Source organism: Columba livia, chromosome 19 (assembly GCF_036013475.1).
Source record: "Columba livia isolate bColLiv1 breed racing homer chromosome 19, bColLiv1.pat.W.v2, whole genome shotgun sequence".
Taxonomy (NCBI): domain Eukaryota; kingdom Metazoa; phylum Chordata; class Aves; order Columbiformes; family Columbidae; genus Columba; species Columba livia.
The window spans coordinates 139,309-162,065 of NC_088620.1; the positions used below are offsets into that span (position 1 = coordinate 139,309).

Sequence of the window (22,757 nt, forward strand, 5' to 3'; positions counted from 1 at the left end):
TCCCTAATTTCTAGTAAGCCAGAACTGTCAACTGTCGTTCATGCACCAAACTGTCTGCTGCACACTGATTGTGCCTGTCTGCTTGGTGTCAGATGTGATGCTGGCTGCACTTCAGAGAATGCTATTGTGGCACTTCTAGTTTCTTATAAGTAAAATTTTTATTTTAGTATTTCATACGTGCACAAACTGTGATGACTGGCTTTTCCCGAGTATTCAATACAATGCTGTCTAGATGCGTCTTGAATTCCATAGCTTTTCATCTGGCAGGCAAGTCATCATGCAAGCCCACTATTTTAGTTGCATAATGTGAATGGAAGTCATTCTGGTGTGGCATTTTTACTTGAGAGCAGCATGCCACAGGAAATCTGACCTACCTGCTTGGCTGTCTTGTAATTGACTGGTTTCTGCACTTGCAGGTGTACTGAACAGGTGTATGTTCCACAGAAAACTCTCTGCAGATGGCTGAAATTATGTTACACCTTTACAACCCATTAAATGATCAGTGCATGGCAGAGTAGTCAGAAGCAGCTCAGGGTCTTCTCTGTCTGGGTCCCTTACCTTGGTAGTACTAGTACTGTGGGTTTTTCTGGAAATCTACTTTTTTTAAGCATAAACTATTTTCCTACTTCCTCTGCGCCGATCATTGTAATTTTTAAGGTCTGTCCATTTTGTCACCAAGCAAATATATATATATATGTAGAGAGAGAGAGCGTGTGCCAGTTTAATAGCTTACATGAAATACTGTGTCTCTCAGTGTGGTTGTTTAGCAAGCGGGCTGGACTTGGGCCGTGTGAAAGCCTTCAGAGATGGCAAGTGTGCTGCACCGAGTATAGCATCTCAAGCTTGCTCTGGCAGTGGCCAGCCCAGGCCACTTCAGGTCTGCACAGTGTGAAGGGGAAAGCTTGAAAGTAGTTATGGTGAGTACAGTTTGGCTGTGCACTAGAAATGTTTATGTCGGGATGCAAGGTGATGCAGACCTTCTGGTCAAGATTGGAGTGGTCTGAATTCTACTTCGGTCCCTAACTGGCAAAATACATTTAAAGGTCCAAAACCAATGAGATGATAGAAAATGCTGGCTATGTGGATTTAAGTAGAATCTGAGCCATCTTATTCTAGTCTTGTATGTGCCATGGGTTTTCATGACCTCATTGCTTCTTTTGCAAACATAAAAAAAGCACTTCAGTTTATGTGGCTGGGTCTGCTTTTGACAACTTTGCTTCTACACTTGTCTTTTTTTAGCTATCCAGCTGTGAAAAGTATGAGTAGTTTTGATTTTGTCTAATGAAAGGAAATCGAACATACCTTCTCTTTTTGGATCAGTGTACAGTACGTAAGTACTTTATACTGCATGCTTCAGAAGAACATGAGAGATGCATCACCAGCAGAGAGTTACAAAATGGTTTTGCTATAAAGGGAAAATTCGTCCTTTCAAAGCATTACTAAAAATGAGTTTGTGGTCTTTTGGGGAAGTCAAGGAGATAAAATGGATTGATAGAGTTATTTTGAAATCTTAATTGTAGTGTTACATGTCAGGCTGAATAAACCAGCTGTATTCCTGTCTAAGAGCCTGCAGTCATTTTCAAAGTATATTCCTTGTCTGCAAGGTGCTGAGGATCTTCTCTGCCCAGAAGTTTGTTAGAAAGTAAACTTGTTTTACAATGCCGTAACAAAGGTAATGATGAGGAGTCCTTGCTTTGACAGAATAGCTGAATTTGAAATCGCTGACAGTGCAGATATTACAAGCCTGGTTAACTGAGCTCTTAATCAGTCTTCATATAATCCATACAAAATGAACTGGAATGACCCGTGCTGCCATAAAGGTGGAAGCAGATTAAGGGAGATGTAATTCTGGAACTTAAACACAGAAAGTAGAGGTTCATTTTGATGCACCTTCAGGTTTATTGCCATCCTGTATCTTTTCCAGTGAATAACTTATTTTTCTTAGTATTCCCATCATTCTATTTCTCAGACTTTCTTCTTTATAATTAATAGGCAGTGGGCTTTTTTGTCTGTCTCTTTCTTAAAAAATTCTCTCCGTTTCTCAGTATGTATGCTTATAAAAACCATATTTATATATATACATTTTGTTGTTTATATAGTATGTTGTTGTTTATATAGTATTTTGTTTGTTTTTCTTCTGGGGGCAGTATGGAACTTGACATAAAATCTTCAGTAATTACAAATAAAGCTAAGGTGGTTCTGTCACTTCTGTCCCTGCCAGCCTCCCAGTGCAGAGACACGCTGCATCCTGCAACAGAACGCTAGAAACATCTATCATTGCTAAAAGCTGCTAACAGGAATCCCAAGTTTTAACTAGACAGATCCAAGCCAATGCATTTGCAGCACACCTCTTTAGACTCTGTAGTTTCTTAATTTGCTATTATCTTTCTCATTTCCATCTTTCTTTGCTCATTGTTTGAGAAAATGGGAAAAGAATTGATGACAGCATGCTGTAAGGGAGGCAGCCCCTGTGTAAAGAATATTGTGGGTTTCATTGTGTTCAAGATTTATCACAGTATTGAAATTATAGCATACTATAGAAATGCTTTTTTTTCCCCAAACAATTGAAAACAAAACAAACAAAAACCTTCCATTTTTGTGGCTCTTTTTCATGCAGAGGCTCTGTGCCTGCATTCCATCCTGGCTGGAACTTCAGCATGTTGTTGCGTTTCTGTACAGCAGAAGAGAGGCCCAGAACTTTTTCAGGCTTTCCATTTCAGCAGACATAAAGAAACTGACTGAGAAAAACCTGTTGTTGCAATTGCTAAGATCTATGCTTAAGCAGGGTATGATTGCCTCACTTTTGGCAATCTTGTAAAGCAGTACGCATATTTAGAGAGAAGAAAAGTTGTGGTTGAGTGCAAAATACTGAATAGGGGTTATTGGAGGTATTTCCTTCAAAAAAACATTTTTGTTTCTTTAGCATAGAAGTTCCTTTTAAGTTATTTTACTCGATATGCATACTTACGTTCATTAGGGTATTTCTTGATATATAAGCAGTCAGTTCTGAGTTTACAGTGTTATCAGTTGATATTAACTTTAAAGTGGCACATGGTTGGATTTGTGTTCAGACATTTAAGTCATGGTGTAATGGGCTCTATACAGGTAGCCTACAAACAAAAAAATAAATTCTTCACAGTGTGTTATTTTACTGGGCTAAAATCAGTTACTTCCATTGAATTCCAAAACTGGAAGATCTGTGCATGGTACATAATCCTTAAAAACCACAAACAGTATTTAGTGATACAGTCAACTAGTACAAAGCATTGTTTGCTCTTATTGACTAGTTACCTTCTTGAAGTTTCTTGCCTGTAGACATAGAGGGGTTTAGGTTTAATTTTTAAAAACAAAGGTGTAGTTGCTAAGGTGCAGATTCCTGTCTTCTGTCAGCTTTGAGGATTTGTGAGGAGAAAGACTGTAGGGGGTTGACCTATGTCCATACATTTAACGTTGTGTAAAAGCACAATAATATAGGTGATGAAGGAAGATTATTCAAAAAATTGTTAAATGTTTCTGATTTAAATTTGGTGACATTATTTCTAGCTGGAGGAACTATTAAATGCTACAGTTATCTGGATGAGGAAAAAAGCAATGTGCAGAAGAAAACATTAAGAGAAGTTACTCCAGTAGTGCCCCATGCATGGAATTCTCACTGTATTTTAAATTTTGTTCATTGAGCATTATGTTACAGACTTAAATGTGACTATCAGCTGCCTGCGGACAGAGATGCACTTCTCTAGGAATAAGAACTAGTTTTTGGTGAGAGGCTGGGTGTATAGGTATGTTTTTTTTATTTGGGCCTGAGGCACTGTCTGCCAAACTGAGAGCTGTGGGACATGTAACTTGTAGGTGGTGCTATGTGATGATGTGAGGTTCGGAATAATAGTATGCTGGGTTCCATCACTTTATTCATGCTTGCCCTTACCAACTGTATCCTGTTAATTCTATGGTTAACCAAGAGTCTCTCCCTATCATTTTTGAAATACTTTTTTTCCTTTTTTTTTTTTAACTCCAAGGTGCTTTATTGAGCAGCTGATAGTGTGACTGTTCAAACACAGTGGCAGAATTGACAGCAAGTGGTGATGCTGTGACCCAGAAGAAGGAGTAAGTAACTGTTGGAGGTTGCAGAGTCACTTGGAGTTGGTGCCAGAGGCTCCATTCTGAAGCTTTCTCCAGCTGTTACTGTGTGTTGGAAATTTAATTTATAGAAGATCCAAATAGGTCTTAACTCTAATAAGCTAATAGGCTCTTAACTCTAATAAGCTAATAGGCTAATGCTTGACAGTATTCCTCAACAGTACGTCACCAGCTTGAGTCCAGCCTGAACCAGCATTAAGTACAAGTTGCTGTCTGGTGGCTTCTACTGCATACTGGGTGTCCTTTGCTGTCTTGTGTCACTCTTCAGAATAAGCAAAGAGACCGAGAATCATATGAATTCTGGAAACTGAACTGTCTTTTAACACTAGGGAAGCTTTTCATCAAATTCAAACCTCAAAGCAGAGTTTTAGTACATTACCCGAAGTTACTATTTTGTAATAGTTGTTGTAAAGAAATGTAAGAATATATACATAATCACATCATGTATTAACTCATTATTGGTTTACTACATGGATGGTTGCAGTATTTAGTAACACAGTAACACATTGCAGTTCATTAGAAAACGTACAAGCAATTGAATTTACTGAATAAATTTGTCTAAACAGAATACAGTCATCCAGGTTATGATTACCAAAGATACAAGTTGTTACTCTATCAAAACATTGGTTCATCTTTATTCTTAATAGTTGATCATATTATTGAACTCCTACTGAAAAGTCTTAAAATAAGTCTTCACACAGTCAAAATACTTTTGGTCATTTTGGCATGCTTTGATTCCAGATGGGAGGGTTCCTGCCACAGGATGAGCACAGACTGTGTTCACCTCCTGATAAGGTGGAGAAGGACAGTGTGTGTCTGTGTAAAACAGGAAAATGGAGGGAAGAGCCTCACACACTTGAAAGTGCTGCTGGTTTGTTACGTGTTAAGTCACACAGGTGGGGATCGTTTAAGACCCACTTGTGATTAAGTGGACTAGCAAGCCAAAGCCTGGCCAACTCTGTCTGGCTTTTTTACTTTGTTAAAGAAAAATACTGGTTTGAGCTGTCATTCCTTCCCCAGTAACGTTTCACTCTGTTGGCCAGTTGCAATTGAACACGATAAAGGGTATCAGTCTGTAAGACGCCTGCACTTGTAAAGATTCCGAGTTGTGGGGGAGCAGGCTGAGAAAACATTTTATGTGCGGTTACTCATGCAGCAGTGGTAGCATTAAGCCCGACTTCCAGGTGCAGCACAGACCACAGGTGGGTGCAGAGCTGGCCGAGGCTTTTGCGCCTTCTGAACAGCGGCGAGCTCTGAGACACCGCCTCCCAGGCCCGCCGTTTCCGCTCGTGCCCGGGCGGGACTACAGCTCCCGGCGGGCACAGCCGGAGCGCGGGGCCGCGCGGCGCCTGAGCGGCTCGCGGGCGGGCGCGCGCGCGCGCCGAGGCAGCGCAATGTGCGCGCGGAGCGCCCATCGCCTCTCCCGCGCGGGACGGAGCCGCGGGAGCGACGGGGCCCTCGGGCCGGCCGGCCGGCCGCATGGAGTTGAGCGGCGCAGAGGCGGCCTCTACCCGGCTCTTCGGTCTCACTCAGCGGTACCGGAGGCGGGGGCCGGGCTCGGGCGGGGCGCGATGCGGTGCGGGCCCGCGCTGTCGGTGGTGGAGAGGCGGCGCTGTGCTCCCGGGGGGCCGGCGGAGCTGGAGGGTCGCCAGGCCCGCGGGCGGCGGAACGGCGGGAGTCCCGGAGCTGCCGCCGCCTCCCTCGAGCTGCTGCAGGTGGCGCGGGCGGAGCCCCACTGGCGGCTTCAGGCGCGGTTTCGTGGCTTGTTCAGCGTCACGCTCGTGCGAGCAGAGGCCGCTGGAACTGGAGCTGCAGCGCCCCGGCTGCGGAGCGCTCGCAGCTGCCTCTGCCGTGGAAACGGGTTAACCGATTGCCAGGCGGAGATCCCGGTAGCGGGGAGAACGGATACCCCAGGAGGGATGCAGACTGTCGTGGCCGCACAGGGTCAGTCTGCAAAATCACCTCCTTCTGCCACTACCCCCCGGCCCCCAAGCAAAGTGCTTTCCAGTGTCAAGCTCCGAAAAGACAGAACTTGTGATTTTACACTAGGATCCTAAAAATATCCGCCTAAGTTTAGATTAGCAGATGTGTTTAAACTTGCTCTGTTGTTCAGCTTTCAGGACTGTTAAAGTTTGTAGGAGCCTCTGTTGAAATGGAAGGAAGCCAGTCCTCTCTCTTCTTCTTCATTGTTGTACATTTATATGGCAGCTGTTGTGTTTCCAAAGAAATGGGAGAGCGAGGTGGAGTACACCCTAAGTGCTGTAAAAGTGTGTGTAGGATGCTTTTTCTTTCTGTGAATAAAGGCTCATCTGTATTAAAATGTGGTATAAGTGAATTTCAGATAATTAAGCCTAACTGGCCTGAGCCACTGGTAAACTAATCTAAGTATTTCAGTGCTGGCAGTTCATCTTGGTAGGATGAAAACCATTTTAGAACTGGCGTAACTGGAGGAACAGTGTTTTTCTGACGTAGATCAGGTCAGGATGGATGAAGGATGTAATCCAATGAAGAAAATTAATAAGAAAAGTTACTATTACAGCATATTTTAAAATTTAAATGATGTGACATGTCAGAGAGTTGATCGGTATAAATGGTGGTAACTAAGAATGGAGCGCCAAAGAGGTATGCAGGCTAGAATTCATTGGGGAATATGTGCAGTTATGCAAATAGCATGATAATATAAATTTTACCTATGCGTATATTGAGGCTAAGATGCTTAACTCTACTGGGGTTTTCTGTGTAGCATTTATGTTGGTTTGAGATTCTGCTTTAAGTGCTGGGTGTGAAGTAGATGACAAGTATGATGTGAAATAGAAGTGTGATGTGAAGTGGTTAGGCTGAGAAGAAGAGGAGGTTAGCTCTTGAGTACAATTCTGGTTTTTCTAAAAGGACTGCTAGTGTGTTTGAAAGTTGGCCATGTTTTAGGTACTTTGAATTGGGATACAAATGGATAAGAATATTGATATTAAAACACTATTGTTTTAATCAGCATTTTCATCAGATATACTCCTGTTTTTGAAATAGCGAGAACAGTGTTGGAAGAATGCTTTTGATGCCAGAGGATGTGGTTTGTGGTTAGAGAATGTATTTACTTAAATTATTGGAATGTAGTTTGTGAAGAGGATAGGAACATAAACTTTTCAGGCACATAAACTTCTTTATGCTTTTTCTGAGCTTGTCTGTGTTTTCCATCTAAATCATGTGATCTAAGAAAATAGGTTATTTCTCCCATCAAACTAGCTTGCTTTTGGTGTTCTCTGCATCATTTGATGAATATACCCTGATTTGCTGCATTTGTGAATCTCTGTACCCTTAGTAGGGATAGATCTCAGGTATTTAGGCTGACATGGAGTCCTGTGGGTTCACCTTACAAAGCATGCATGGATATCGTCTTTCTTTTTCACCTGTGTTGCCATCAGTGTCCGTGGCTCTGGGCTTGCACTGGGGGCTGGCCACGCTATTGCAGTAGCTCTTCAGACCTGATGAATAGCGGTGCAAAGCCTCTGCCGGTTTCCTTGCAGAATGACGGTGCTGTCTCCTTGTTATTTGGTGTATAATGCTGTTGGCAGCTGTCTGCATGCTTTTCATTGTGTCTGTCACGCAGTGACAGAACTCTGAAACAGCCCTGCTCCCGTCAGTCTGTGGCCAGCAGTGCTGATGAAATTGGAGTGTCGGAGTACGTTGGAGTGCCTCCTGCAGGCAGCTGGTTTATCACTTGTCATCACGGAAATCCTAAGGGAAAAAAAAAATGAGAAATCTAATAACCATACCAGGATTGTTTAGACCAAAGGGTGTGGGTTCTTTTTTTGTTTGTGGGTGGTTGTTGGTTTTATTTGTTGTTTGCTTTTTTGCTTTTGTTATTAATCATCTGGAATAGAGGATATATTCATGGGATAGAGAATATAGTTCGGTAGACATCACAGCAGCTGTGAAGAGCTTTGTGTTTGCAGGTAAACTAGAGATTTGTTGATCAGGTGGTCTCCTTCAACATCCTCTCTCTCATAGACACCAGAGAGTCTTTATGGTGAACGTTTCTTTGGGCTAATCAGCCTCCAGAACTTGCTAGAAGCCGTGCTGACCACCCTGACAGAGTATGGAGGATAATAATCTTTTCCATGTTGAGGGGAAAAAAAAAGTATATGTATGGTAGAACCCAAACTTACTCTGCGCCTCACTTTGTCTTTTGTTTTGTTGTGACTCCTTGGTTGGGAAATGTTACTGCAGTAGTCGTTGTTGGAGTGTGTCTTAATGATCTTAATTAAGATTAGGACACTGTATCTGGTCTGCTCTTAATTCTGCCACCATGTTTTGGATATTACTTTCCAGACTCTTTACCTCAGCTGCCAGGCATATACCTTAATATACATTTTGACTTTTATTTCTGAATTAATGGCTTTCATGTCATGCCTTCTTTTAACTCGATAACCCGCATTTTGTTACATTAGTATATTCATGTGATGTATCCCTATATCCATTTCTTAGTTATAAAATGTTTGGTTTTGAATACTCTTTTCATATTTTATTTTTGAAAGCTTTTTCTTAGCTGCTGACTTTGTTATCTGTGCAGCATTCATATGCTCAGATCTCAGCACGCTTTTCCTGATAGAGTTTGACGTTTCACTCAGCTGAAATATCACCAACTTAAGCTATAGGACTTCGTGTGTATGCAGATAGTTCTCAAATGCCTCCATAACTCCCAGGGTTTATCATGCAGGTAATTAGTGAGATGACATTTTCCTCTGGTTTCGTGCATTTTGAGATAAGCTTTGCCACAAGGCAGAAAGTAATTCAGTTTTATGAACCTCAGTTTGGTTTTTCTCTTACTTTGTGGACATATGACAGGTCTCAAAAGTGTCTAAAAATTATCCTGGTGGAGGCCAGATGCTCTTTGTGGTGGCTTTCTAATTCGTATTGTATTTGTGTTTGGGGTTGTCCAGATGTCAGACACATAAAACAGTGACCTGGCTTTCCCAAGGCTTGAAAAGATTTATTGCGCTAGTGACTGTTGTTGCGTCTTATTTATTTGTTTTGAAACCCAGTCCTTGAATTATCATCTTATGTATATTTCTTCATTTGGTCAAAGACTGAATTTCAGAGCTCAGCAACAGCAAAATCTCTCTTGCCTGCTGTTTCCATAACATTCTGCCACCTGTACTGATGGTAACAAGTGTTCATTGATTGGAATTGCTTTCACAGTGGTTTCTAAGGCAACTAGCACACCTACCCACAAAAATGAATTTTGTAGAACACAAGTAGCACACAAAGAAAATTCTAGCACTGCCATGATTACCTGATTTTCCTGTAAAAGTAAAAAAAATAATAGAAAACTCACAATGCCTTGTTCAGCAGGAATCACATTTGTTGATTGCAGGTATAGTGTTCCAGGAGCTCTAGGGCTCGTTGACTTATGTACACTGATGAAGCATTTCTATTCCAGCTCTGTCTCTGAAGATCTGGGTTGCAGACGTGGAGAGTTTAGCAGAAAGCACTACGGATCGGTGGAGCTTGTAAGTTTACGTAACCTGTCCTTTGATTTTAGCAACTCATAATGCAAAGCTCAAATCCTTTTCATTTCCAGGAAAAAAAAAAAACATTGAATCTAGTTTGGAAAAGGTATTTTCTAAGCCAGATTTGAAAATTATAGGGTAATAGAAAGAAGCTTCAGAATAGCTATATTAGACCTGTGCTAGGAAATCTTTTTACTACATTTATTAATATTTCATCATAATGGGACAGGAAATGTTATATAAATATCGTGTTTATGCCCAGAAATGGACCTTTTTTCCTCTTATAAGCTGAAGATTGCCCAATATTAGGGTAGTATTTGACAAAGTGTTTGCAATTATAGGAGTTAAAAACTGTGTGCATGCTCGTGTGTGTATGTATACGTGTATGTGTGATTTTATGTGTACATGCCTCAGAGTAGCGAGAGAGGGTTTACAATTAAAGAACTAGTCAGAATAAAGAGATTGAAAACTAATCCCTAGAATCTGTCAGTTATTCTGCACTTCTTTGAATTTAAAGGTTAAGTTGGCACTTCTTTTTTTTGTCATATATAAAGGGGACTTTGTAATATATATGAGGGGATTGAGACCATCATCAACAAATTTGCTGATGACACCAAGTTGGGAGGGAGTGTGGACCTGCTGGAAGGCAGGAGGGCTCTGCAGAGGGATCTGGATAAACTGGAAAAATGGGCCGATTCCAATGGGATGAAGCTCAATAAGGCCAAATACCGGGTGCTGCACTTTGGCCACAAGGACCCCCTGCAGCGCTCCAGGCTGGGCACAGAGTGGCTGGAGAGCAGTCAGGCAGAAAGGGACCTGAGGGGACTAATGGACAGGAAGCTCAACATGAGCCAACAGTGTGCCCAGGTGGCCAAGAAGGCCAATGGGATCCTGTCCTGGATCCAAACCAGCGTGGTCAGCAGGACAAGGGCAGTGATCCTTCCCCTGTGCTCTGCACTGGGGAGGCCACACCTGGAGTATTGTGTTCAGTTCTGGGCCCCTCAGCTCAGGAAAGAGACTGAAGTGCTGGAGCGGGTGCAGAGAAGAGCAACAAGACTGGGGAAGGGACTTGAACACAAGCCCTATGGGGAGAGGCTGAGGGAGCTGGGCTTGTTTAGTCTGGAGAAGAGGAGGCTCAGAGCTGAGCTCAGCACTCTCTAGAACCACCTGAAGGGCAGTTCTAGCCAGGTGGGGATTGGTCTCTTCTCCCAGGCATCAGCAATAGGACAAGGGGCCATGGGCTTCAACTCTGCCAGGGGAAATTGAGGCTGGAGATTAGAAAGCAATTCTCTGCAGAGAGAGTGGTCAGGATTGGAATGGCTGCCCAGGGAGGTGCTGGACTCACCGGCCCTGGAGGTTTTTAAACTGAGGTTGGACATGGCACTTAGTGCCATGATCTAGTCAATGGTCTGGAGTTGGACCAAGGGCTGGACTTGATGATCTTTGAGGTCTTTTCCAACCCAGTCGATTCTGTGATTATCCACTCTGGAAATTGCAGTATGTCAGCAGTTAAAATAACATCAGTCAGTATATAAGGCCATAAGGAAATTTCATAAACTTATTATAGGAAAACAGAAGTGGGGAGGGGTAAAGAACTGAGGGAGGGGAAGGGTAAAGTGAACTCCAACTCTCTTACTGTGAGAAGAAATCATTAATTTTCTGCTTATTGTAATTTAAATTTCTTGGATAGTATATTTGTTAGTATGTATGTAAATAGGGTGTAAACTGGTGTCGTAGTTGCTGCAAGTTGCACTGCAAGAACACCAGTTCTCTTTCTTTTCTTTCCATACATTGTGCACATTAGATGTGGTATTTTAATAAAAAAAAAGCAAATGAACTGCTTTCTGCTAACAGGCTCTCTCATCACCTGTGCTTGGATTCTTTTGCTGAAAAAAAATGTATCAGTAATTATAAATTCACAGTAAGCTCACATGAATGCTCTTGTCTTTTGAATGGTTTTCTTTAAAATTCCGCTAGCATTTTATGAAAGCGTGCCTTTCTAGCTTTTGGAGTACAAACGTATAAAGTTGTTTGTTGCCTTTCCAGATTTTTAAGCGTTCAATATTGAAGCTTTCTTGCTTAATATTTTGCACAGCAGCATCTCAATTGCTCAGTAATTTCCACCTTTTATTTATTACGTCTCTGCCCTAAACATTATTTCCTGTCTTTCCCACTGGTCTAATGTAACCAGTTGTCCATATAATTTCTCTCACAGTGTATACAAGGCACCAGGAAGTGTTGGAGTTTTGCCATGTTAGTTTATTCCCGACATAGCCTCAGATCACTTCAAATAAGGAGCAAAGAGAACTTCAAAATGTTGTGATAACTCTTCCACCAAGTGAAGGGAGAAAGTATTATCCTAGAGTAACATGGATTGCTAGAGGGAAGCAAGTAACGATGCACCGTTGCATTGTTGTTCAGACCCCATTTCAAAAATTTGCTATGATAATATGGCAACCTAGTATTTTACAGTTTTGAGAGGAATAACATGTAATGTCATTGTCAGGCTTCTCCTCTTCTCTTAAAGAGATCCTAAGCAGTCTTGATGAACACATCAGAATTATCATGTTATCATATGTTTGACTGACTTCTTGAGCTTTTTTAACAGCCAAGAGAGTTTCAGTGGGCTGAGAATCCCTGGATTCCCTTATAAAAAGACCAGACTGTTTTTCCATAGTATTTCTGAAACCATTGAAGTCTTCAGCTGGAAATGAGCAGTAGCAGGATAGCAAGCAGGATTGCAACCCTGGACTTCAGCAGGGCAAACTTTGGCCTTTTCAGGCAATTGCTGGGGGAAATCCCATGGACAAAGCTGCTTTAAGGTAAAGGGGCCCAAGAGAGTTGGTTGGTGTTCAGGGACTGTTTCTACCGGGCACAAGATTGGAGCATCCCGACACGTAGAAGTCAAGGAAGGGAGCCAGGAGACCTGCGTGGTTCAACAGGAACTGCTGGGTGTGCTCAAGGGGAAGAGGAGAGTTTATAGACCATGGAAGGGGGGGCTGGCCACTTGGGGAGAACATACGGCTGTTGTCAGAGGGTGTCGGGAGGCAACTAGGAACGCTAAGGCCTCCTTAGAATTAAACCTGGCGAGAGGGGTCAAGGACAACAGGAAGAGCTTTTTCCAATCCGTGGCAGGTAAAACTAACACCAGAGGCAATGTAGGCCCACTGAGGAACGAGGTGGGTGCCCTGGTGACAGAAGATACAGAGCAGGCAGAGTTACTGAATGCTTCTTTGTCTCTGTCTGCTCTGCCGGAGGCTGTCCTGAGGATCCCGCACCGCTGAGGCCCAGAGGAATGCAGGACAATGGAAGAGTTTGCCTGGGTTGATGAGGACTGGGTTAGGGAAACATTTAATGAAATAGAACAAGGGCAAGTGTAGAGCCTTGAATCTGGGCAGGAACAACCCCAGGTGCCAGTATAAGTGGGGGAATGACCTATTAGAGAGCGGTGTAGGGGAAAGGGACCTGGGGGTCCTGGGGACAGCAGGGTGACCGTGAGCCAGCACTGGGCCCTTGTGGCCAGGAAGGCCAGTGGTACCTGGGGTGGGTTAGAAGGGGGTGGTCAGTAGGTCAGAGAGGTTCTCCTGCCCCTCTGCTCTGCCCTAGGGAGACCACACCTGGAATATTGTGTCCAGTTGTGGCCCCTCAGTTCCAGCAGGACAGGGAACTGCTGGAGAGAGTCCAGCGCAGCCACCAAGATGCTGGAGGCAGTGGAGCATCTCCCGTGTGAGGAAAGGCTGAGGGAGCTGGGGCTCTGGAGCTGGACAAGAGGAGACTGAGGGGGGACTCATTCATGTTTACAGATATATAAAGGTGAGTGTCAGGAGGATGGAGCCAGGCTCTTCTGGTGACAACCAGTGACAGGACAAAGGGCAATGGGTGCAAACTGGAACACCTCTTGGTTCCACTGAAAGAGGAGAAGAAACTTGTTGGGGGTGACGGTGGCAGAGCCTGGCCCAGGCTGCCCAGGGGGGTTGTGGAGTCTCCTTCTGTGCAGACATTCCAACCCGCCTGGACACCTTCCTGTGTAACCTCATCTGGGTGTTCCTGCTCCGGGGGGATTGACCTGGATGAGCTTTCCAGGGCCCTCCAACCCCTGACATTCTGGGATTCTGTGAGCCATATTTTCTGATGTTAATGCTGGAAGCAGACCAGGACATCTCCTGTACCTTATGTTGTTCTGTATCGTCACTGAGTATTATGTTTGGAGATTCTTGCTGCTGTCTCCTGAATATATCAATAAAGAAAATGCAGTAAAAGATGGCTAGTTCCACTAATACTGCCAACAAGTACGGTTTTAAGCTTAGCAAAACTGATCGGACAAGAATCATCATGCCATTGTTTTGAAAGGAGCAAGCTTCAAGATGAACTTTGGGAAAGCAGACAGGTCCCTTTGTAGGTGTTCTGTGTGTTGGTGCAGCCAAAATCTGAGACAGGAGAATTTCTGATTAGCACTAGGATCTACCAGAAGAGTAAATAGCTATCCTGCTCATGCCTCCTTAGAGTCATTCCAAATCTGGAGTTAAATTAGTAATAGCTGTGCTGATCCCTTCTCTCTGGATGGTCGTATGATCCCTGTGAGAAGAAATCATAGTAAGCTATGAGTGCTGATGATATGGCTGGTTTTGGAGCTAGAACCTCTGTCTTAAACTCTCTTATAGCTTATATCTAGTGATGCTGATGGAGCCATCCAAAGAGCTGGGCGGTTCCGTGTGGAAAACGGCTCCTCTGGTGAGGTAAGTAGCTAAGATACTCGTAGAAAGCTGAAAAAATAATTCAGCCTCAGTTATTCTTCACCACCGAAAGATGTATTTGCAATCAGTTACTAAGAGGACTTGAAAAATGCTGAAATGCTGAAAAATCTGTGAATATAAGAACGTAAAAGGAGGGAGATGGTGTATTGTGGGCTGGTTTTTTTTTCCTCCGCTCAAAGTCTACCTTAGCTTTTCTTTCAAGAGCATGCCGTCTCAACAATTTAATTTTCTAAGGGAAAAGCTGGTATTTCATTTAGTTTTGGTAACATTTTGCTCAACTGATCATGTTAGAAGAAAAATACCTATTTTATCCTCTGAATAACACTTCACAGTCTCTAGGTGATCCCTTTAAATTGGTGTCCTGGTGACACTACTATGTTCAAACTCACCTTTGTGCTTTTAAGTTTATTGCTCGGTGTGATAGGGTTATAGCTGCTTTTTTTTTCCTCCCTTAGTTGCCTTTTGGCAGCTATGCTTGCCTATATCATCTTAATATCAGAACAAAGCGAGCTAATATTCTTGCAACGTATGTAAGGTCTTGGTAAGCTTGTATTGAACTGATATTAACAGTAAACTATTACCAGCCATCTGTTTGCATCAGCACTGGGTGCAGAGTTTAAAACGATCGGACTGTTCTGCACTGAATGTCTGTGGGATCGTGTTCTGTAAACTCTCTTTTTAGTTCGGTTTCATGCAGTTCAAAAGCTGATTAGCTTGTATCACAGAAAGATTCTCGGAATGGTTGATGGTGACATGGTGAATGGATCTGGAGAATGGCTTGTTCTCTGCATATGTTAATTGTTAGTGGAAAAGGACTGGAGGGGTGCTTGGGAATTTACCTTCATCAGCCAATCCAGAAACAATACTGAAGAACTTCCAGAGCATTCTCTGGTCTAGCGAGAGTTCCTCGAGGATTATTTTGGGAATAACTGAAAAAACCGAAACCGTTACGTTTTAAAAACACTGGTCTTAAAATTCCACATTGAATTATCTTCTGTTCAGTGGAATACTAAGCTTTTACCTGTAACAGTGTTACAATAGGAAAAGACTGTAGTTAGTGAGAAGAAAGGAGAGGGAGAAATTTTAATTTCAGCTGCACAGCAACTGACTTCAAAGTAATTATTTGCCCTATAAAGAAACAGTATACAAACAAAACTCTTCTGGTGAATCAGCCACTCACAAGTGGCTTTTGCTTATATTGTGTTCTCCTTTTTTTCATTTGGCATTTGATCTAACAGTCTCCCAATCCTATTTCAGAATGTAGACTACACTCCAGGTACCTGGCACAGAACAGACGTGCATTTGGAAAACCCAGAGTACCACACAAGATGGTATTTCAGATATTTTTTAGGGAAAGGTAATTATCTTTTTGCAAATGGATTGAAGTTTCAATCAATTAAAATGCAATGTAGCTTTGGATTGCTATTATTTAAATATGGAAAAAAGTATGGTATTAATTTAATGCTAATACATTTTCTGTTCTGTACAGAAAACAAGTTCTTGAATAATGTATTTTGAACCTGAAGACAAAGGATGGGTTTCTTTAAGTGGTGGAATCCCTGATATCACAAAAGGGTTGTTTTGAAACCCTTATTGGCCTTGAAGGCTGTACCTGTCTCGAGGTTTTTTTACACATCTGTATATAAATATATCGTTATTTATGTAGATAGGTATCTATTCTTACGTATGAATGCATATATTTGCACATTAGTACACATCTCTGTGTGTGCACACATGAACAGCTGTGTGTGTCTTCTTTGCGGTTGATAATGCTCCTTGTTTTTCCCTAACAGTTCATCAAAATTATATAGGTACAGATGCGGAGAAGAACCCTTTCTTCCTCTCTGTTGTACTGTCTGATCAAAATAATCAGCGTATTCCTCAATATCATTCAATACTTTGGAGAAAAACAGTAAGAAACAAATGTTTTAACTGCTACTCTGTTGTTGTTGTTTGCTTGTTTGGGTTGGATATGTTTATCATGCACTTTTTTGCTTTCTTCAGAATTTCAGTATTTCATACATATCTTTTGTTTTATACCATAAGAACGTATAATTCTTCCATAGTAGATAAAACCAAGCTAGCTCTGTAGATAACAGGATACTAAACTTTCTGACAGAAATCTGGGATGCCAGATATTTTTAAATTGTTCTTACCTGCAACTCTGTGTTATTTTTAGAAATATTGCCTGAATTGTTCTTGATTATGTCGTGTGATCAATTTAGACAATGACATTATACCACTCTTAGGATTTTCTTACACAATGTTACGAAAATAAGCAGGTGTGATAATGGTTTCACTCATACTATTTAATGATTTGTTTTTCACATAATGTTCAGCAAGAGCTTTTTATCCACGCCATTGACGTCAGACTCTCCTGTATGCATGGTTCACTTGAAAATAAAACAGTCAGGAGTTTGGCGAGTCTGCTGGTTTCCGCAGCCCGCGCACCAGAGAGCAAGGCAGGCAAAACCCAGTCAAGATTAGTTTTGCACCATCCATGACTTTTCACATTCAGTTTTTCGTCTTCTTTTTTTTTCCTAAACCAGTACTAAATATGGCTGAGTAAAACTAGTACAGTTTTGTTCTTTTATTTGTTTTTATTAATATTCCAATTTGAATGTCCTGTAATATCTCTTAGCTTTTTTTCTTTATAGGGTACTCAGAAAATGTGTCTCCCTTATAGTCCCACAAAAACATTATCAGTGAAATCTATATTAAGGTATGTGTTTACAAAGAAGTTATCAGTTAAGATATTTATCTGTATGCCTTTTCCTGTAATTCAGACCTTGTGTTACTTGGCTTTCATGATAGGTTTATTTAAAAAAATAAATAAAAACAGGTTTCCAAATCTCAGTCATAGAAGGCAGCAAAAGGTCATTTTAAAGCCTGTCTGGAATAGACAAAGTGAGAACGTAAAATGGAAAAAGATTATTAGCACTTTTTTCTTGAGCAGAGGGACCGTTTTGCAGATTTTGACTAGAGAGGTAGTTCTTATGTGGCCCTAGCAGGAGGAAGCAAACAGGGAAGGAACCAGGATTGTTTATTCCGTTGATTGTCTCCACCTAAGTCTCACTGTTAGTGTGTTACACAGACTGTCAGGGAAGCCAAGAAAATTCCTCCCCAACCAGAGTCTATGTGGGCATGCTCCGACTCTGTCCTGCCTCTTTTTTGTTGCAGAAGAGCATATAAAGTGAGCAAGCCCAGCACCGTTTCTGTTTCGTTCAAATACATCTTCTCTAAGGATTTAAACAACTCTAGAAACCCATAAAAAGTGCCTTCATTTACTGAACAGATAGTGTGTACCAGATAAATGGGTAGTCTTCAAAACCTTTCATCTGTGAAGAGTACGAGCAAATGTGTCTTGCTGTGTTGAAGCTGCTCCAGTGGATAATGCCGCCAGTGCTGATTTAAGAGGAGAGTTCTGGGAGCAGGGCGTGCGTTGTGGTGTGGAGGCAGTACCACCAGATCTGGATTTTCCTACAACCGCACAAGATTACTGAGAGGTCCCAGATGACTAAATTTGCCAGAGCGGCTAGCAGGCCATTGAGCCTCACTTCTGAATTCTGATTTCCTGGGCTGCGGCTCTGATTTGGAGTGTCAGCTGTCTTTCATCTTCTTCATCAATATGAGCTAAGCCCTTTCTTCTAACTATTAAAGCGCTGGCTTTAATAGTGTTCCGAGTTGTCAGTACTTGGTGCTGTACCTGCAGCAGCACCCGATCTTCCGTGTCTGCCCACCACTTGCTGAAGTACGTCTTCCTAACACCCCTTTCTAACCCAGCCTCTCCCTCCACTCACCCACATGTATGTTTTTGGTCAGGTAGCCTGGAGTGGAGAAACTTTGTCTTCTGTTAGCAAAGGTCATAACTCCTGCTAAAACACCTTCATGTGTCCAGTATTTTACTGAGGAAAATGCAGGCTTGTTTCAGACCTTGTTCCCCACTTCTCATAGGGTCTGTGCCATCTGTGATCAGCTGGATCCCACTCGGGCTTGGACGAAAATCTCTACCCTGACTATTCTTTTCCTTTTACAGTCCTTGAGCCTTCCCTCAGGCCTGATTGATATTCCTTTGACGTTTCACCCTGTTCACAGCCAGTATGAATCTAGCTACGGACTGTCTCAAATAATTCTGTTTATGTTTATAAACCTATTTTTTTCTAAATTAATTGGAACAATTTAATCCCTTTCAAAAGGAACTAAAGCAAATCCTGTCTGGATTGTGATCTAGCATAAGCAACAAGAGAAAGGTGCATCAGATTTGACCTCCCTGTTAGTTTACTGTGCCCAGACCGACTGCGTTCAGCACTCCATGACATGCTGTGTGGTTGTATAAATTAATGCTGCGGGGGAAAAAATGGGTGAAAATAATAGTAAATGCAGAAACACGAGTTAGGAAAAATGCTATAAAATAGATATTTCTTTTTATTGAGGCAGTTGATCTTGCTTCACTTTTAAATACTTTTTTCTCTTCCGTTTGTGGATTCTTGGCATGTGAATTTGATGCTGAACTGCTTGTTTTTCATTTGACTTGCCTTGAATTATTTTAGAAGAGAGAGAAGAGGTTATAAAATAGAAGAGGTTATTGAGTCCTCTAAAATGTTCACAATGATTATGTATAAAGCCAAAGCGAAGGGTGATGGAGTAAAGCTCTGTACTTTGTAGATAAATGCGGTGAATTTATACGTGGTCTACTTGCAGGGTAATTTCTGGGTTTAAAATCCAAAAGAAGTTTAGGAATTCCTGGAGGTTAGTATTGTGGGTTAGAACTGGCAATGCCACAAAACATGCCGTGTAAGAGAGGCTCTTTGAACTTTTTTACCCAGTTCTAACTGCAACCAGTTAGTGGTGTAATGTTGAAATCTGTACGTGCCATTCTATAAAGCAGTATTTCATTTACATTTCAGTGCTATGAGTCTTGACAAATTTGAGAAGAGCCCAAGGGAAATTTTTCATCCTGAGATACAAAAGGTAGGAGGTGACTTATTTTTTTCTTGGCTTATTTTTCTTTATTATTTTATGGAAAAAACAAGTCACTAAATAGAAATACTATGAGTTTGTTTCTTCAGTAGCAGGGTAATGATGATGAGTAGGGTTACGTTATACTACAAAGTAGACTGTCTTTATCAGTTGAGCTGGCCACTTCAAACCAACACTTAAATATACAAGGATGTTACAATTTTATTTGTGTTTTTTTAATACCAGTATGCTAAAGATATTGTTTTGTTTACAGGATTTATTGGTTCTTGAAGAGCAAGAGGTAAATGTAAACTTACCACTCCTAGCTCCCAGACCTGTTCAACGAATACAGCTTTGTATTTGAAATATTTGCACTGACATGCTTGTGACAACTTAGAAATCAATTACTTATGGCACTAAAAAAAAGTAGTATTTCTTTGCAAAATATGAGATGAAAAATAATTTTAAGCACCAACTTAAATATAATATTAATAGATCACCAGTTTACTGTATCATAAAATTAATAATCTGTGATCAAAGGTAAATTATTAGATATCTGCTACTTGAGCATGTACCAGAGTTGTTATGAAATGTATATTTTAATGTGTAGGCTGTATACAAAGGTACATATATAAAAGTTCTTAGAGAAAGTATTATTTTAGGTCTTTTGCTTTATCATAGTATTTGGTTTTATGTCTCAGGGGTCTGTGAATTTTAAGTTTGGAATTCTTTATGCTAAGGATGGGCAGCTTACAGATGACGAAATGTTCAGCAATGGTGAGTGTTTCACCTTTTTCTTAATTGTTTTATTCATTCAAATTAAAAAAGTAGGACAGTGAACAGTAGTTTTGTTACATTTTCATGTTCATGTTGGATGAAAAATTGTAGCATAGACTATTTCTATAAAAGGTTGCTGTAGGAAACCTAGTATTACAACTGGGAAGATACTGAAATTTCTTTTCTAGCAGCAGACTGTACACTGTAAGATCTAGAGAAAGGAAGCAGCTGAAGGAGGCGACTCATCATTCCTGCAAAAGTCATGGTTGTTTCTAGTTCTTTCACTCTTACGTTTTTGCAGTACGTTCATGTTCTTCTATGCATTTGAACAGTGTCTTGGAGTTAGCAAAAGAGGTCACTGTTGGATGTCACAGCCTGTTCTGCAAGGCTGGGATGCTGTTTTTGTAAAGGCTTGAACAACATGAGGAGAAACTACTTGAGATGAAACTTTGGTCCTTGTATCCTGGAGCAAGACCTGCTCCTGTATGGTGGTTATTTTTTATAGTTCTTCTGTTACTACATGTGCTTTTCTCTTGTAACTCTTCTCCCTTCCACATGTAGAAACCGGAAGTGAAAGCTTTCAAAGATTTTTGCATCTCTTGGGTGACACAATTATTTTGAAAGGCTGGACAGGCTACAGAGGAGGACTGGACACTAAAAGTAAGAACTCTTTTGAAGCAAAAAAGTGGGAGTCCGCAATATAAATGTTTGTGCTTATTGCATGTGCATATTGTGTGTATTGTAGAAATAATACAATCCTAAAACAGACTTCCTCATGTGGATGCTAAGTGCTCTGCTCCACCAGGAAAAGTCAGGTTAGCTGAAACCACTGGTACAGAATGCAGTTGAAGAAAAGTATTTATATGACCTGTATTTTCAAGGTGAACAGTTTCATTTTGTATTGGAATGGGGTGAAGAATAACCTGGCGTGTTACTTGCTTCATGACAGTGGGGCATCATGGCTTGAAGAACCATGTGTGATTTCAGGAGGCTAGGTGAAGGATTCATAGTTGTCAGTGTGTGAACAGGCAGATGAGGTTCCAAACTCAGGTTTGAACCCACATAAAACATGCAGCTTGGACATTTTCTAAAATGGGTCAGAAAAAAGGATGACTAAAGAAGATTTGGTAGAAGGACCTGAAATATCTTTTGATCTTTAGAAAACTGAAAGGACATATTGCTACTGAGAATGTTGTCTTCCCTTGCAGATGATACAACAGGAACCTGTTCCATCTATACAGTTTTTCAAGGGCATGAAATTATGTTCCATGTTTCAACCATGCTACCATATTCTAGAGAGAACAAGCAGCAGGTACATGGTTCTCTCACAGAATTGTTAAGGTATTTATGTATGTCTTTCAAGTCATTGAAGTCATTGTACATGTCTCTCTCTTTTTATTTTTTTTATTTTTTTTTTTTTCCAGGTAGAAAGGAAGCGACATATTGGAAATGACATTGTCACTATCGTATTTCAGGAAGGTGAAGAGCCTTCTCCAGCATTCAAGCCATCCATGATTCGCTCTCATTTTACACGTATCTTTTTCCTTATATTTTTCTAGGTTTTGGGATTTTTTGATTTGTGCGTTTGTTTGTTTGGGTTTTTTAAGGTCAATATTACTTCTAATTCTACCCTAAGTCCTTCCTGCATGCTGTTTATGGAACTGAAAATTATTTTAGAAAGACAGTTGCATTCTTGCATTTTTTACCTTCAGCTTCTTGACTAGGAGTCTCTAAGTCTGCCTCATAAAACAATTTTTATGTTGAACCACTTAGAAGATAGGGTCAAAACAAGAACGTAATTTTTTAATCATATTTTTATTGAAGGCATTTATTTGGATCACTTCACAAATTAAATGTCATACTTTTTCGTAAAATATAAATTCGTAAAAACATTTCTGTTAGTGATGTGAGTTAATTTGGCATTAACTACTGAATAATGCCTTTTAATGTTTAGATGTATTTCCTTCAATCTTTCAGTCTGTAAACCACGTATTCTCCAGACTTTTGGCAGCCTGTGTTTTTTCAAACTTTTGATTGAAAACGTTTTGAAGACAGTGTGATTCCAAAAACCAGATGCCAGTCACTTGGCATTATCATGGGGTCACACTACTGGAACATAGATCACAATCTGGCATCTCTTGGTACAGATGGAATGGAACGAAGAAAAATTGATGAAAATAAGAAAACTTTTATTTCTATCCATGCTCTGTTGCAGAGTTTTAAAAAATTATCACAAAGCTTATGACTTGTAAACCTAGTTCTCAGGCTCACTGCTGTTGGAACTTTCTTGCTAGTTTTGTCCATGCCTGGTCTTACTTTTAAATTTAAACTCTTAATATTAACCTCTTCTACTCTAAAAGGAAGTGACTAGAACAAAAAGAATTCCACAATTAAAAAAAAAAAATCTTAAGATATTAGAGGAACCTGAATATGTTAATAAGAAATGTTTACCAGGTCGGCGTGCCACTTCATCAGTGTCAATGTTAATAAAAAAGGAATAATTCTTCCTTTGTTGCTGTTACGAGGACTTGTTATGGTGTAATTGATACACCTCACTCTTTTCAATTTTTGATAGACATTTTGAGGTTCATCTCTCCTTGTTGTCATAATGAACTGGAGGGTT

General features: G+C 40.9%; 1 protein-coding gene across 13 annotated transcripts in view; it reads left to right on the forward strand.

The window, feature by feature from the left end:
* Positions 1–22,757, forward strand: part of GARNL3 (GTPase activating Rap/RanGAP domain like 3) — a 50,956-nt gene that overhangs the window by 1,148 nt on the left and 27,051 nt on the right. For 9 of the 13 annotated variants that reach the window (XR_002407413.2, XM_021280182.2, XM_065035296.1 and 6 more), the window contains exons 1-11: positions 7,861–9,644; positions 14,306–14,380; positions 15,656–15,755; positions 16,192–16,310; positions 17,056–17,120; positions 19,306–19,369; positions 19,632–19,658; positions 20,059–20,134; positions 20,696–20,794; positions 21,343–21,446; positions 21,559–21,667. Coding sequence is in view for 12 of the 13 variants with exons in the window: in XM_021280182.2 (XP_021135857.2) it covers positions 9,471–9,644; positions 14,306–14,380; positions 15,656–15,755; positions 16,192–16,310; positions 17,056–17,120; positions 19,306–19,369; positions 19,632–19,658; positions 20,059–20,134; positions 20,696–20,794; positions 21,343–21,446; positions 21,559–21,667 (1,012 nt within the window). In the remaining variant the exon portion in view is untranslated. Of the gene's footprint in view, positions 1–5,459; positions 5,673–7,860; positions 9,645–14,305; positions 14,381–15,655; positions 15,756–16,191; positions 16,311–17,039; positions 17,121–19,305; positions 19,370–19,631; positions 19,659–20,058; positions 20,135–20,695; positions 20,795–21,342; positions 21,447–21,558; positions 21,668–22,757 lie in introns of those variants that run through there. The other 4 variants (XM_065035297.1, XM_065035298.1, XM_065035301.1 and 1 more) reach the window with 2 other exon arrangements.